The 16,511-nt window shown below is 32.7% G+C and overlaps 1 protein-coding gene across 2 annotated transcripts in view; it reads left to right on the plus strand.

Moving 5' to 3' along the window:
- The window catches only part of LOC141284496 (fibroblast growth factor 12-like), an 86,011-nt gene that overhangs the window by 12,284 nt on the left and 57,216 nt on the right, over positions 1-16,511 (plus strand). Inside the window, exon 1 of one of the 2 annotated variants that reach the window (XM_073817456.1) lies at positions 16,244-16,489. The exons of the other annotated variant lie outside the window; for it this stretch is intronic. Within the exon in view, the coding sequence (XP_073673557.1) occupies positions 16,384-16,489 (106 nt within the window). The 5' untranslated portion in view covers positions 16,244-16,383. Of the gene's footprint in view, positions 1-16,243; positions 16,490-16,511 lie in introns of those variants that run through there. 2 annotated transcript variants of the gene reach the window in all.

The following is a 16,511-nucleotide window of genomic DNA, read 5'->3' on the forward strand; positions in this document are numbered from 1 at the left end:
AAGACGAATAAGTCTCCTGGTCCTGATGGCTTTACGTCAGAGTGGTACAAGACTTTTCGATCTGAATTAATACCGAGTCTGCTTCGGGCTTGCAACACATCTTTAACGGAAGCCAAAATGCCTCCATCATGGAGCGAGGCAGTCATCTCAGTTATCCCAAAAGAGGGAAAAGATAAATTAGAATGTAGTTCATACAGACCAATTTCGATCCTGAACGTCGATTACAAATTATATACAAGCATCCTTGCCAAAAGACTAGAAAAGATTCTCCCACAACTAATACATAACGATCAGACTGGGTTTATCACTCAAAGACAAACTCATGATAATATTAGAAGATCTCTGCAGATATTAAGTCATATTCAACAAGACAAACACGAAGCTCTTTTAATTAGTTTAGATGCAGAAAAGGCTTTTGATTCTGTAAGTTGGCCTTTCCTATATAAAGCTCTTGAAAGATTTGGCATTCACAACATTTTTGTTAGGGGCATCCGCACTCTATATAATAAACCATCTGCCCGAATAAAAGTAAATGGGTACCTTTCAGATACCATTATATTAGAACGTGGATCAAGACAAGGATGTCCAATTTCACCACTGCTTTTTGCACTCTATATAGAGCCTCTTGCACAGTGGATAAGGCAGTCTGAAAACATCCAAGGCATCTGTATTAATAGAGAAGACCACAAATTGGCATTATATGCTGATGATATTTTGATTTATTTAAGTAAACCCACTAACTCATTTCCTGAATTAATGAATCTTCTAGAAAAGTTTGGCAGATATGCAGGATACAAATTAAATATACAAAAAACGCAAACCTTGACTATAAATTATAGACCACCAAAACATATTAGAGATAAATTCCATCTTAAGTGGCATCAGAATTCACTGAAATATTTGGGAATATACTTAACGAGAGAAATTTCAACGATAGCAGAGGTAAATTTTGACCCACTGTTAACAAAAATCAAAGATGATATTCATAGATGGAATGCTATCTCTTTCCTTAGCCTTAGTCATAGAATTGACTCAATAAAAATGAACATCCTTCCGCGGTATCTCTATCTGTTTCAAGCGCTCCCTGTAGAAATTACCTCAAAACAATGGTCTGAATTAGATAAGATAATTTCCAGGTTTATTTGGCAAGGGAAGAAACCTAGGATTAAATTCAAAACATTACAGCTTTCAACGGAGGAAGGAGGTATGGCATTACCCAATTTTAGGGATTATTTTTATGCGGCCCAGACTAAATATTTAATTAACATATGTAATCCAACGTATAAAGCTAGGTGGAAAGATATTGACCTTTCAATAATGAATGATCCTCCAATTCAAGCAGTATTGGCACATAAAAACTTGGGAAGATTTATAGATAAGGTGCAAAATTCATGGATTAAAACCCAACTAAAAATCTGGAATACAATAAAAGAAGAGTATAAATTGGATTGTAAATTACAAATAATTCAATGGTGTGCTTATGACCCTGAATTTAAGCCAAATAGAATGGATTATAGATTCAAATCTTGGGTCTCAAAAGGAATAACAACATTCTACTCTCTTACGGAAAAGGGAGATTTGAAAGACTTCGAAAGTCTGAAGAAAGAATACTGTCTTGAGAAATATGATTTTTATAGATATCTTCAGTTACGCAATCATTATGAAAACAACATCAAAAGTAAAACAGACTTCGATGACCCAATTGTCAAAATATTTATAGGTGCATATCAAGGTGATTTAAATAAGGGTGTCATATCTAAATTTTATAAAGGTCTTAGGATAAAAAAAAATCATTCTACAGAATACATTAAAGAAAAATGGGAAAAAGAGGGTAACTTTTTTATATCAAATGAGGATTGGCTTAATGTATGTAAATTCCCATGGAAGTGTACTAACTCTCACATATGGCGGGAATTTGGGTGGAAGTGCCTTATAAGATTTTTTATTACACCAAAACAGAAAGCACATATTGAGGGAGGGGACACCAAATGTTGGAGACAGTGTGGGTCTCGGGAAGCCAATCACTGGCATATATTTTGGGAATGCCCTGTGATAAAAACTTTCTGGGCAGACCTTCGTAAAGCAGTGGAAAGCATACTTAACACTTCAATACCTTTGCACTTTTCCACATTATTTTTAGGTAGTGCTGACTTCCAGATAAGATCCTCTGAGAGATACCTATTTGGCGTTTTAATATCTGCTGGTAAAAAAGCGCTTACAAGACGTTGGTTGCTTCCTGAACCCCCCACAATACAAGAGTGGATGGATATAGTAAATGATATTTATTTTATGGAAAAGATTACTTTTTCTCTTCGTTTTCAGAAGAATGTGTTTAGAAAAATATGGTCTAAGTGGGTCAAATATATAAAACCATTACGACCAGACTTTGTGGAGGTATAAATCAATTGATTTTGCCTTTTTTGAATGGAAAATGACATTGTAATCTCTGTTGTATGCCTTTTTCACACCGGAAACTAGGGGATTTTCTCCCATAATTCCCCATCATAGACCAAGAACAAACACTTAACATTATTCAGTACAGAGTATGAATATTAAGATTATATCTGACCTCCCCCGAATAATACAAATTATTTTTGTTGTTAATTTTATTTGAATTTTATTTTATTTTGTTTATTTCGTTTTGTATTATGTTAAAAAACAAATTTGATTAGCAGAGAATAATGTCATTACATCTGTTTTGAAATAAGGTACTGTTGTTCACATGCTGCTATATCAAAAAAAAAATTAAAAAAAAAAAAAAAAAAAGAAAATTATTGGTCATCCAGTCTTTCACATTTTTAACACACTCTGTTAACTTTGCTAAGTTAGAAGTTTCATCTGGTCTTGTTGAAATATATAGTTGAGTGTCATCAGCATAACAATGGAAACTAATCCCATATTTCCTAATAATATTACCAAGGGGTAACATGTAAATTGAAAATAGTAGAGGACCTAGGACAGATCCTTGTGGCACTTTTTATTTGTATTTAGCCTTTACAAACAAGAAATGTGAAATAAACTATCAAATAAATAAAACTCTCAGACTCAGATTATTAACAATAATATATTTCCATTTAAACTAGAACAGGCTTATTTAATTGAGAGAGCTGTGAATAATATATACAAATATGTATGTCTTGACTAAAGACTAAATTAATTCCCTATAAAATCGCTTGAAAAGGGGGAAAGAAATCAAAAATTATGCCACTAGGCCAACTAATTATTAATCCTCTTCCAGAAGGAGGTGCTGTTTCCCGCATTTTCCTGGTAACATTTGGACACAAAGTAGCGCAGTGGTCATGAATTACTTTATAAGGAATTATAGTAAAAAATTAAATGAAAATGACAGAAACTACAGTAAAGTTTCCTTTTTAGACACATTCATTAAAAAAAAAAACAGCGCCACATTTTGACTGTGAAACGTGCTGTGCTCATTTTTATTTAACGAAGTCAAAGCCTTTTTGAAAATCTATTTGAAGCGGTCAGCGCTGATATTATGGCAAACATTTGCATGAACTGTGTATAACTTACCAATGGCAGAGTTTATCCGAACATAAAAAGCCGAACCACTTCCACACCACTGTCTTTCCTGTCTTATCAACTATTTCGTCTGCCTTCTTACTTGTGGAAGCTTGTTCATCCACATTTGTATAGGGGTTATGCCCAACAGGCTTCCGTTTTCTGCTAAACAGGTCTCGTTGCTTCCGGTTCACGCGTTTTGCATATCCCTCTTTAAATATGAACATGATTTACTCAAGATTCATTTAAAGTAGACACTAAAAATGATCATAACCAATGTCCATCACATATGTGGGTTGATATATAAAAGTTTTAAATTTTTATTCTTTTCACTAACATTTATATATAAATATCGAATGAAACGTCCACAATAAACAGCTGGCTTGTTTAACTGATTACCTTAAAAGTCCGTCGATATCGCCATTATTTATTACGGCTATTAACACGTTCTCCGACAAGCGGAAGCAATGAGACCTGTTTTCCGGGGTTGGTCATGTGACGTTCGGCATAAAGCCTATTGCGGTCAGGGGTATATATATATATATATATATATATATATATATATATATATATATATATATATATTAGGGCCGGGACTTTAACGCGTTAATTTAGATTAATTAATTACACAAAAATAACGCGTTAAATTTTTTAACGCATTTTAATCGCACTTAGTTTTGCACCGATTATACTGGAGCACCAACTAGCGTTCAGGTTCAGACAAGCTGCGTCCGTCCTAAATAGTATTGTATGTCCCAAATCGTAGTATGTTTAAAAAAGTATTCCAAAGATTCCCGGATGGTCTACTACTTAATGATCAATGCACACTCTAACGGCTAATATTGCCCGCAACACACTGCGCCGTGAACGAGGATTCGATTAGAACTACAAACACGCATAAAAAGTGTTAAAAAACTACAAACATGGAGGATATCCGCGACCAACGGACAGGTAGAGAAAGGGGTTTGAGCAGGCCCGGTTCCAGAACTAAATCACTGAGGGTGCTTCCTAAATTAATGAGGGTGCTCTAACATTATACCATCATAGTCGACATTAGGGCGCGACACTGATGGCGCGCGTTGCTATTTTAAAATCAAAATACTTCATTTTTGTATGTAATGGCAAATTGATTATACTTTCGTTTTTTTATTAACTTAATTTAGAAAAAAAAACGTTTGGAGCATTTTTGTTCGTAAAATATAAGTTTTTATTTTATTTTATTATTATTATTTTTAAGGAACAGCGCCCAGCGGTAGACTGATCAGTCTGTTAATTTGATCAGTTTGCCTACTCAAATCATCACGATTTGCATAAAATCTAGATATGAAATAGTTCAAGTATAAAACAATGTTAGTTTAAACGTTAAACCTAGAGATAAATGTGCGGTATTTTTGTGCAGAGAGTGGAAGCTGAAGACGCAGGACATGGGCGCCAGTGCATTTTTTTCAGTGGAAGCAATTTAAAATTATCTGTCATTTTTGCTCACAAAGGTAAGAGTAGGTTAATACATCATTCGGTACTGTAAAGGGTGTACTTTTATTTGTGTGCACTTAAAAAAAAAACGTATAAAATAGTTTTAAATTATTACTTAACGAAATAAAACAAATAGAAAACAAAAACTCTCTCATTATGTAATCCGAAAAGATAAATTTCTCTTTAAAGGCGCGTCCAAAAAGGATTTTTGTTACACTGACTCAGAATACACTAGTTTATTAATGTATAATTTAAATAAGCTTTACTCTTTCCGGCCCGGCACATTCAGTGTTATTTATTTACCTTTGTGGCAATTTGCAGCATATTGTGTGCTTGAGCGCGGATCTGTTCCAGCTGCGCTGCAGTCCGTGCCCGGTCTCGAAAGTGAAACCGAAAGTGAAGTCTCCTGTTGTTTCCACCAGCGCGGCATTTTTTTCTTCACCACAATTTATGGATGTCTAAAATATTAAAATAAGGAGAAACCTAAAACAGATAAAACCGGTGCCCGTCCGCCTCTGAACTTTGACGTGAAAATTGGCCTGAAGCCCAGCAACTAGAGGTGTAAAAAAGTCGGGCTAGTCGGCTGAGGCTGAAATGCAACGCTCTAATTGACTGCTTTGATGCGTTACAATATGGTAGGGCATTGTTTTAATGCTTACAGCAGAAAAATAAATGTTTTTTTTTAATGATTACTCACTGGATTGTTATCTAAATCTGCAATAAAATGACATTATTACAGCTTTAACTGAGGGTGCTATTGATTTCGTTTGAGGGTGCTTAGCACCCTCAAGCACCCCCGTAGAACCGGGCCTGGGTTTGAGTGATAAATAATCAGTGTGTAACCTGATAAAAATATTTTTTAAATGTTATCCGCGTTATATTCCATGTGCAGCAACATTTATAATGATAGGTTTGGTCATTAACGTTTAAATGCATAATTAAACAAACACAAGAGCAGAGTTCTCGGCATGAAAGACTCGTTAAAGAATGTGCCTCTTGCTACACTTAATGGCAATATTGCACTGGTCTGTTGGACTTGGTTGAACAAAAATAAACAATATTTTGTTGCTTAAGCTTATGTATTCAGTCATTATTCAATGGTATACTAAAAATCCATGTAAAAATCTTAATTCTCACTGTTCTCAGGTCAAATATTTATATGCGATTAAAATGCGATTAATTTCGATTAATTAATTACAAAGCCTCTAATTAATTAGATTACATTTTTTAATCGAGTCCCGGCCCTAATATATATATATTAGGGATGTAACGGTATCAAAACTTCACGGTACGGTAATACCTCGATATGAATGTCACGGTACGGTATTTATTGAATCATTTACAGGAAAAACAAAACTAATGAAGAAACTCGAAAAAAGTGCCAGAAGTGCTTATTAAACAGTTTACATGAACACTGAAAATATCAATGATGGCATACAAATTAGCCATCTATCACTTTGAAACAGGAACTTCAATTTTAATAACAAAAAATTATTAAACCATGTAAAAAATAAAAATAAAGTTTCAATTTAGTATTCTTGAAAACTCAGAAAAAATAAAAATAGCAGCCTACTTATTGCAGCTGGCCCATGTGCTGAATGAGTATTTGAGAACAATCACCTCATTCACTCACACACTCACTTATTCAGACAGAGACAGGTTTTTTAAAGGAAAATTAGCATATTAACATTATCTGGTAAAAGCTGGGATCTCTGGGCATTTACAATGTCCCCTGCAACACAAAAAACCCTCTCACTTGGGACCAGAGTATGTGAGCGGAGTGGAGCGGCAACAATTTCCCCTCCGCTCTCTGTGCATTTAATAATCGCTCCGCTCCAGCTCCAGCTCCGCTCCGGGTTCACAATTTTCCGCTCCCGCTGCACTCCTCGCTCACTGATATCAGAAACACCGCTCCGCCTTCGCTTCGCGTCAAAAACAATTCAGAAATAATGTTTGAAATATAACGGTCCTGTTCATAACACATATTAAAATTAAACATACTAAAATAAAATAAAATAACAGTAGAGTTTGGAACACTAGTGTGCAAACTTTGTTCCTACCACATACCAAGCTAATAACATTGTCAGCATTAAAAGAGTATAACTGCTGCTTTATGCAGTGCAAAGTTTGTAATGAAAATAAAAAGACATTTTCGTCAGTTATATTACTTATGGATCGCTGCATTTTTGACAGATTTCTGCTTACATTTGTTTTAATGCATTAACAGAGTGATTGCGTGTGAATAAGTGCTGTACCTGTTTAAATGATGCTTTCACCTGAAAATATTAAGTATCTAGAAAGAACAAACTTGTGAACTATAATTTACCGCTCATATGATGTCCATTGCCGTAGCCTTCACATTATTTCTGATGTGAGTGATCCATCTCTATCGAGCGAAATATGTTTAGCATGTGAATTCCTGCTTAATATGCAGTTATATTACGGACAATTGGCATGAATTGTACTGATGATGGAGCGGTGGTGGAGCGGTCTTGGAGCGAGTTAATACCAAGACGCTCCGACTTTTCAAAAATCCGCTTCTCCCTCCATTCAGAATCACACCGCTTCACTCCGCTCGCATACTCTGTAGCGACAACAGACCGCAAAGGATGATGGCCGCCCACGCCTGGGCTGATGGGAATTGTAGTTCCCGCTACCTCCCGTTCGCTCCATTCGCCTGAGCAAACTTTTCTCAGTAGACCTATCGTTTTATCGAGTGATGCGACCACGGTAGTATCGAAAAAATTTGCTATTGCGGTACGACGGTATTTACAATACCGTTACATCCCTAATATATATATATATGCAAATGTATATCGAAATATCGGAAATGGGTTTAAAAATCGTATCACCATTATTGAAAAAAATTATATCGCGATATATATTGATATCGAATTATTGTCCAGCCCTAATACAAATTAGCTCACATTTTATGAAATAATGCCTCATTTGCATATTTAAACCTAAGATTTTAGAAAACTTGTAATACAAAAAATTAGTTAATTTTTGTACCTTATTCACCTGCAGTGTCTTGCCTTAAAGATCTGTCTATCTAAATACATACAGAAGATGGAGTGCATCTCTGAGTCTGTCTGAACCTTTCTACACATTCATATCATTGTCTACTTCATTTTGTCTGTGTGAGTTGTTAATGAAATCATTGATTTGTGTTTGTGTGTGTGTTGTGGCCTCTTGACCTTGGATAGATGAAAGTGTGTTTGATTTAGGCCTGTCCACATGACCAATGTCACCTTTGACCTTTCCCTTGCATAATCACTCACAAACACACACTCTCTCACACACACAAACACACTCATTTTGTACGATTTTGTACTAGATCAAAATATGTCCCCACAAGGACAAGGATTTTGTATATTGCCATCTTTGTTGGGGCATTTTGTCCAAAACATAGCCTCCTGAGACCAGGGAAAATTGTAATTTTTTCATGCCATTCAATTGTTTAGAGCATAAAAAAAATTATTTAATTTATAAGTTATGCTTGGTAAAGGACATTAGGATTTAATTAAAAAAATAAAATAAATAAATAAACTGAACATGCATAGAAAAAAAAAAAAAGATTTCAAATCACTATTTGTTGTTTTTTTATTTATTTTATTTTTTACTAAACCCTGTATAAAGATAAGTGTCAACTATGTTATAACAGAATGATTTTATATACCATTTTTCCTTTATGTAAATGACCATAAACAGGTTTTCTCATTATATACAATGTATCTATAAACTCAATCTAATTTGCATATTAATGTTTTTGGGGCAACATTTAATGAAAAAAAAAAGAAGTGTAATAATGGGAGTAATTTTCAAAAATATATTTTCAAAATAATATATAATATTTCATAGGAATATTGAAATATAATTTCTTTCCCTATTCATTTTTTTTCTCAAAACCCCATAACATTTTCCTGAGATGTTGATTTATGATACACAGTTAAACAGATTTAAATGATAATTACAAAATAATTATGTTTCCATAAAAATGTCGCGAAATTAATTTTAAATTAAAATTTAACAGAAAACTAGAAATGTTGCATTGGCAACTAACTGAAATAAGTTGAAGTACTAAAATTACTAAAATGGAAATAAAAATTATATATACCAAATAAAACATAAAATTATTAAATCAAACAAATCTTCAAATATAAAAATAAAGTATCATTCAAAATATTAATAATACTACAATAGCTATGATTCTAAAATCACTATAACTATTATAGTTAAAAATAACTATAAATAATAGCAAATAGTGCAAGACAAAATTACTCATTCTTTTGTAATCAGTTACTTATGACAACATAATATAAGCATTGCAATATCACTTTTTATCAGTAGTGTTACCAGTATTGGCCTTGTGCTCAAAACACTCATTCAATTGCCAGCTTACATTTGATTCATTTGTGCCCAAAAATATGTGACCCTGGACCACAAACCAGTCTTAAGTAGCATGGGTGTATTTGTAGCAATAGCCAACAATACATTGTATACACTCTTAAAAATAAAGGTGCTTCATGCCGTAGAAGAACCTTTGTGTTTAAATGGTTCCATAAAGAACCTTTAACATCTGAAGAACCTTTCTGTTTTATAAAAGTTTCTTTGTGGCGAAAGAAGGTTCTTCAGATTGTAAAAAGGTAAGAAAGAGATGGTTATTTAAAGAACCTTTGACTGAATGGTTTTTTGAGGAACCAAAAATGTTGCACTCAAATTCCAAAACCCAAATAGACTTATCTAGGCCAAATACATTAATGAAAAGCTTGTTTATTCAGCTTTTAGATGTATAAAGCTCAGTGTAAAAAAAAAGTACCCCTATGACTGGTCTTGTTGTCCTGGGTCACATATGTATTACATATCATTGCATATTGCATTTCACATATGTGACCCTGGACCACAAAACCAGTCTTAAGTCGCTGGGGTATATTTGTAGCAATAGCCAAAAATACATTGTATGGGTCAAAATTATTGATTTTTCTTTTATGCCAAAAATCATTAGGAAATTAAGTAAAGATCATGTTCCAAGAAGATTTCTTGTAAAAATCCCTACTATAAATATATCAAAATGTAATTTTTGATTAGTAATATGCATTAAGAACTTAATTTGGACAACTTTAAAGGTGATTTTCTCAGTATTTTGATATTTTTGCACCCTCAGATTCCAGATTTTCAAATAGATGTATCTCTGCCAAATATTGTCCTATCCTAACAAGCCATACATCAATAGAAAGCTTATTTGTTGAGCTTCTATATGATGCATACATCTCAGTTTTGTCAAATTTAACCTTATGACTGGTTTTGTGGTCTAGGGTCACATATTGTAAGTAATATTCCTGGGAAAACATGTTTGATTGCAGTAATCAGATCAGTTTATGTGGTTGTGTGAGCGTGTCAGTCAGGTTACCAGTCGCCAAAGTCTGCTCTGTAAACTGTTTCAAGTTGCTTCGTCTGATCTGCTGACGCTCAAACAGCCCGACACGTCACTTAAACCCTTCAACACATGTGAAATAGTGCTTGTGTAAGTGAAAACCTCACATCTCTTGCTTCTAAAAATATGTTTTTGTCTGACCATGACAAATAATGTGCAGAAAGACTTTCTATTGGCTGATTTGTCACAAGCAGCCCCGCCCAGGGTAAAATATCTTTGGTCAAAAAAAAAAAAAAAAAACTAAACATCAGATACAGTATGTTCTGATTGTCTTTAGTGTTGGGTTACAGCTGTGTATCCCAAAATGATCCTGCTTGAGTATTTCACTCCAAGGAGGCGTAATGTTTCTAAGAAAGCATGGATGCGTGCAGGTCTCGTTCTTCTGAGATGAATGGTTTGCTGACTGTTGTTGTTGTTTTGTCATTCTTGTTATAGTATTGTGTTGTGTTGTGATGTTAAGAGCTCATCTTTTTCATTGATTGTCACTGCTTTTGAGGTTTGCAGATCAGGTTTTGAGGTTTATATACTAAAACTACAGTTGAGGTCAAAAGTTTTCATATACCTTGCAGAATCTGCAAAATAACAGGGATCATGATCATACAAAATGCATGTTATTTTTTATTTATTTTTATTTTTCTTTAGTGATAGTTGTTCATGAGTCCCTCATTTGTCAGTTAAACTGTCTGCTGTTCTTCAGAAAAATCCTTCAGGTCCCATGAATTTTTTTTTTTCAGCATTTTTGTGTATTTGAACCCTTTCCAACAATGACTGTATGATTTTGAGATTCATCTTTTCACACTGAGGACAACTGAGGGACTCATATGCAACTATTACAGAAGGTTCAAACACTCGCTGATGCTTCAGAAGGAAAAAAAAAAACATGCATTATGAGCCGGGAGTGAAAACTTTTGAACAGAATAAAAAAAAAAAAAAAAAAAAAATATATATATATATATATATTAGGGCCGGGACTCGATTAAAAAATTTAATCTAATTAATTAGAGGCTTTAATTAGGCTAATCGAAATTAATCGCATTTTAATCGCATATAAATATTTGACCTGAGAACAGTGAGAAGTAAGTTTTTTTATATGGATTTTTAGTATACCATTAAATAATGACTGAATACATAAGCTTAAGCAACAAAATATTGTTTATTTTTGTTCAACCAAGTCCAACAAGTCCTACAGACCAGTGCAATATTGCCATTAAGTGTAGCAATAGGCTCGATGTGCTGCGGTGATATGCGAATTCCTTGTTGGTGTATGCGAATTCCTTGTTGAATTCCTTGTTGCATAGCTTAACATATCTACATTTCCTACCGTATTAGAGAGAAATTAAGAGGCACGTTCTTTAACGAGTCTTTCATGCCGAGAACTCTGATCTTGTGTTTGCTTAATTATGCATTTAAACGTTAATGACCAAACCTATCATTATAAATGTTGCTGCACATGGAATATAACACGGATTACATTTAAAAAATATTTTTTATCAGGTTACACACTGATTATTTATCACTCAAACCCATTTCTCTACCTGTCCGTTGGTCGCGCATATCCTCCATGTTTGTAGTTTTTTAACACTTTTTATGCGTGTTTGTAGTTCTAATCGAATTCTCCTTCACGGCGCAGTGTGTTGACTGCAATATTGGCCGTTAGAGTGTGCATTGATCGTTAAGTAGTAGACCATCCGGGAATCTTTGGAATACTTTTTTAAACATACTACGATTGGGGACATACAATACTATTTAGGACGGACGTAGCTTGTCTGAACGCTAGTTGGTGCTCCAGTATAATCGGTCCACCGAATCTCATCCAGTGAGAAACGTTCCGCGGTGCAAAACTAAGTGCGATTAAAATGCGTTAAAAATTTTTAACGCGTTATTTTTGTGTAATTAATTAATCTAAATTAACGCGTTAAAGTCCCGGCCCTAATATATATATATATATATATATATGTATATGCGTTTTTTTTTTTCATTTAGCACTGCGCTTTAGAAGCTACAGAAGATGCTTACATGTTGCCCAGAAGACAAAATAAGTTAAATTTACCTTGATCTTCAAATTCCAAAAGTTTTCTCTTAATGCATGGTTTTCCCTTCTGAAGCATCAGTGAGTGTTTGAACCTTCTGTAATAGTTGCATTTGAGTCCCTCAGTTGTCCTCAGTGTGAAAAGATGGATCTCAAAATCGTACATTCACCATATTGGCTGTTTTTGCTCTATTTTGCCAACAAAAATCATTCCAAACACAGCCACTGCACTGTTTTGCATCTCTGAGCAACATGACAGTGTTTCGTTCCTGAATGAATCAACCGTTTAAAAGATTTGGTTCAATTGCAATGACTGCCACCTATTGGTCTGTATTCAACGTTTTATGTTTAAAATATCAAAAATATTATTTATGCATTTGTAACTGCAGGTTAAAGCATTCCATGTCCCTTCTGGGCTTCATTAAAACAGTGTGTAAATGTAAAAAGTTAGATGCAACTTCTGCAAAGATGAATTTTGTTGATACTGATTTCATTTGTTTGGAAACAGCCTAAATGTATTATTATAATTGACTTATTAAATGTTAGAATTGTGCTTAAAAGATGATGCAAAAAAAAAAAAAGACTTTATAAAGGTAAAAATCAATGTAAACTTATTGGAAAAGATTAATTTCTATCACTGTAGTGAACTGGCCACACAGAATATGAAGAATATCAAAGAATTCAGGAGTCCATACACAATAACACATTCTGCATGTAGTGATGTAGTTTATTTCAATGCAAGTATGTTAGAGCCCCCTGCTGGTCAACAACGGCAACAACAACATCACAAACTTCCATTAGCAGGTTGATTTTGCACACAGACACAATTACAAACTCTGTTCCACGACGACACGCATTCTCCCACAAACACAGTTGATTACAGCTGCATTTAACCCTGCCCTTTTTGTGCAGTTGAGCTCTGTATGTGTGTGTGTGTGTTATGAAGAATCCTCCTGCACAGCGCTTTGAATCTGTAAACAGCATTATAAATAGCTCTCGCTCTCAGTAACACCAACTTCACTCTCAGAATAGACGCCGATGGCTCTATTACGCATGCAGGACGCACAGATCCCGTTTCTCACACCGGTGTTTCTTACAGACATTCTTAATTACTTCTGATAGATCGTGGCTGGAGACATGTGTCCATGTGCATTGAAGGTAGTTACAGACAGCATTATAGAGACAGATGCAGATGCACATGACATTTAGAAAAGATCAGCGTGTCATAATAAAAACACAGATGAATAGTAATGCATGCAAACTCTATACAAAGATGTGTTCAGAATAGCATACTGCCATACTATTTTGTGCAGTAGGCATACTGTACACAGATTTTTGGAAAGTGTCTAGTAGGCAAGCAATGCACTTAATTTCACGTTTTACATCCAGTGTAATGCATATATGCAAGAGAGTAAACCAGATGAGAGATTAATGTATGAATAATTTATAGTATGATGCTAAAAGTTTAAAAAAACGTCAATTTTAATCTTTAATCGCATAAAATGTGAAACAAATAATAATAAATTATTTTACGCTAAGGTATGTATACACTGTCTTCCTAATTGTGCTGCATTTAATTTATACTGATTTTAATGCATTTGAATAAATCTTAAAAAATAACCCCCAAAGTAGGTTTGACTCTTATTATGCAAATAAAAAAAAAACTTATAATAATGATTTAATGTTAGGAAGTGACATTTTTAAACAAAATGTAGACTTTATACATTTCCCTCACATTTCTCAGAACAAATGATGTATTATTTTAATATATAATACTTTATATATATATAAACCTTTTGTCATATATTGTACTGTTGATTTATTTAATTACTCAAGTGAAAATTTTATTGAGGTTTTATCTTACTGTTTAAAAAGAAATCTTAAAAAATAATAATAAAATAGGCTGGATTTTTATAATGCAAAATGTTTTTTCTTAAAATATGACATTTAATATTTTGTAAGATTTACCCCAAATTAACAAAGTTCAGACATTTTTACACCAAATTCATCTATAATCACATTTCCCCCCACATTTCTCACAACAAATGATGATAAATTATTTTAATATTTAATACATTTATTTTATAAAGTAACCTTTGTGATATCTTCATTTATACAGCATTTATTATTTAATTATTATTTATAATTATTTATTTATTTTTAATAAAGTGCAAATTGTATTCAAATTTTGTCTTACCGTTTAAAAATATTTTTTTTAAAATAGTATGCTCCTAAAATAGGCTGCATTTTTATTATAAAAAATATTTTTCATTAAATATGATATGATATATGATAATATCTAATGTTTTGTAAGAGTTATCCAGAAAGTAACAGAATCTTTAGGCATTTCTACATCAAATTAAATTTTCCCTCACATTTCTCACAAATTATGATATATTATTTTAATATATGATATAATTATCTTATATAATGATTTGTCATAATTTGTAGTGCATTTATTTATTTATTATTAAATATTTTTTATTACTTAATAATTTTTTACAAAAGTGCAGATTGTGGTCAAATTTTGGCTTAATTAAAAAAATTTAAAATAATAAAAATAATTTATTTTTGCAAAATATTTTTTCTTAAACTATGGTGTTTAATATTTTGTAAGATTCACCCAGAAAGTGACAGAAAGTTCAGACATTTCTACACCAAATTTAAACTATAGCCTATAATCAAATTGCACTCAAATTTTGTTTTACTGTTTATTAATAACTCTTAAAACTAAAAGGTATCTCACACTGCTCACAGCGAATGTTTATATTTTTTTTTTAATTGCTAAATATTTCTAGACTATTTTCATATTTTTTACTGCATTTAATTTATTAAATCTTTTTTTTAATTATCATAAATCATACATTTATATCAGACTCACATTTCTCATAACAAATGATAATATATTATTTTAAAATACAATATAATTATTTTATATATAAACATTTGTCATATTTTGTACCACATTTGTTTATTTCCTTAACTATTATAATTTGAATTATTATTTAATTATTTATCTTTGAAAATTGTATTCAGAAACAGAAAGTGACAGAAAGTTCAGACATTTTAGCTATAGTCTAAAATCACATTTTCCTTTCACATTTCTCACAAATTCTGATATAATTTATATAATGCGATTATTAAGAAATTATAATATAATTTTAAATGCAAAATATATATAAACCTTTGTCATTTTGAACTGGATTTAATTGTTAGTTTTAATTTATAATTATTTTTCATAAAGTGCAAATTGTATTCATATTTTGTCTTACTGTTTAAAAATAATTTTAAAAAATAATATGCTCCTAAAATATGCTATAAAAAGACAAAATATTTTTCATTAAATTATAACATTTAACATTTCATATGATTCACTCAGAATTTTTTCTGCATAAAAAAACTATGTTATAGTACTGTGTGAAATATTTATAGTTGCATACCATAAAATACTATAAATATAGTTTTTCTTTTTTTTTCTTTTTTTAACACTATTTCTTCAAAATGTCACATTTAATTAATTGTGTTGCTTTCAATGTCTTTGCAATTATTTCTGGCATTTAAAAGCAGTTTCTTTAAAATTTCTTTTTTTCAGTTTTACAGTATTTTTATAAAAATAATAAGCAGTATACAAAACAGTATTTACTTTAAGTAAGTGCATTAAGCAGCAAGCAGTGCATTAGTATTGCATTCTGAACCACACACACACACACATACACACTCGTCTCTATTACAGACACACCCCTACACACACACACACACACACACACACACACATTTGCACAGGCAAATATCAGGGGAGCATAGACGGTCACTCGCTCTGACACTGTTTTACATACAGAGAGAGACCTAGAGAGACAGATTTTGATAGTTCAGACACACATTTACTGGTCTAGTATTTTTAAACACACTTAGACGTGTGTGAGAGGCCATGACGCGTTACTGTAGTCTGTTCCGCCGGCTGCTGTCTCACGGCAGTAAAGGAGAGGATGAGGATGAGGAGGAAGGCCCGGTGAAGACCATCAGCACTGAACCCGGTCAGTCTCTCTGAAGTCATTA

Source organism: Garra rufa, chromosome 14 (assembly GCF_049309525.1).
Source record: "Garra rufa chromosome 14, GarRuf1.0, whole genome shotgun sequence".
In the NCBI taxonomy this organism is placed as follows: Eukaryota; Metazoa; Chordata; class Actinopteri; order Cypriniformes; family Cyprinidae; genus Garra; species Garra rufa.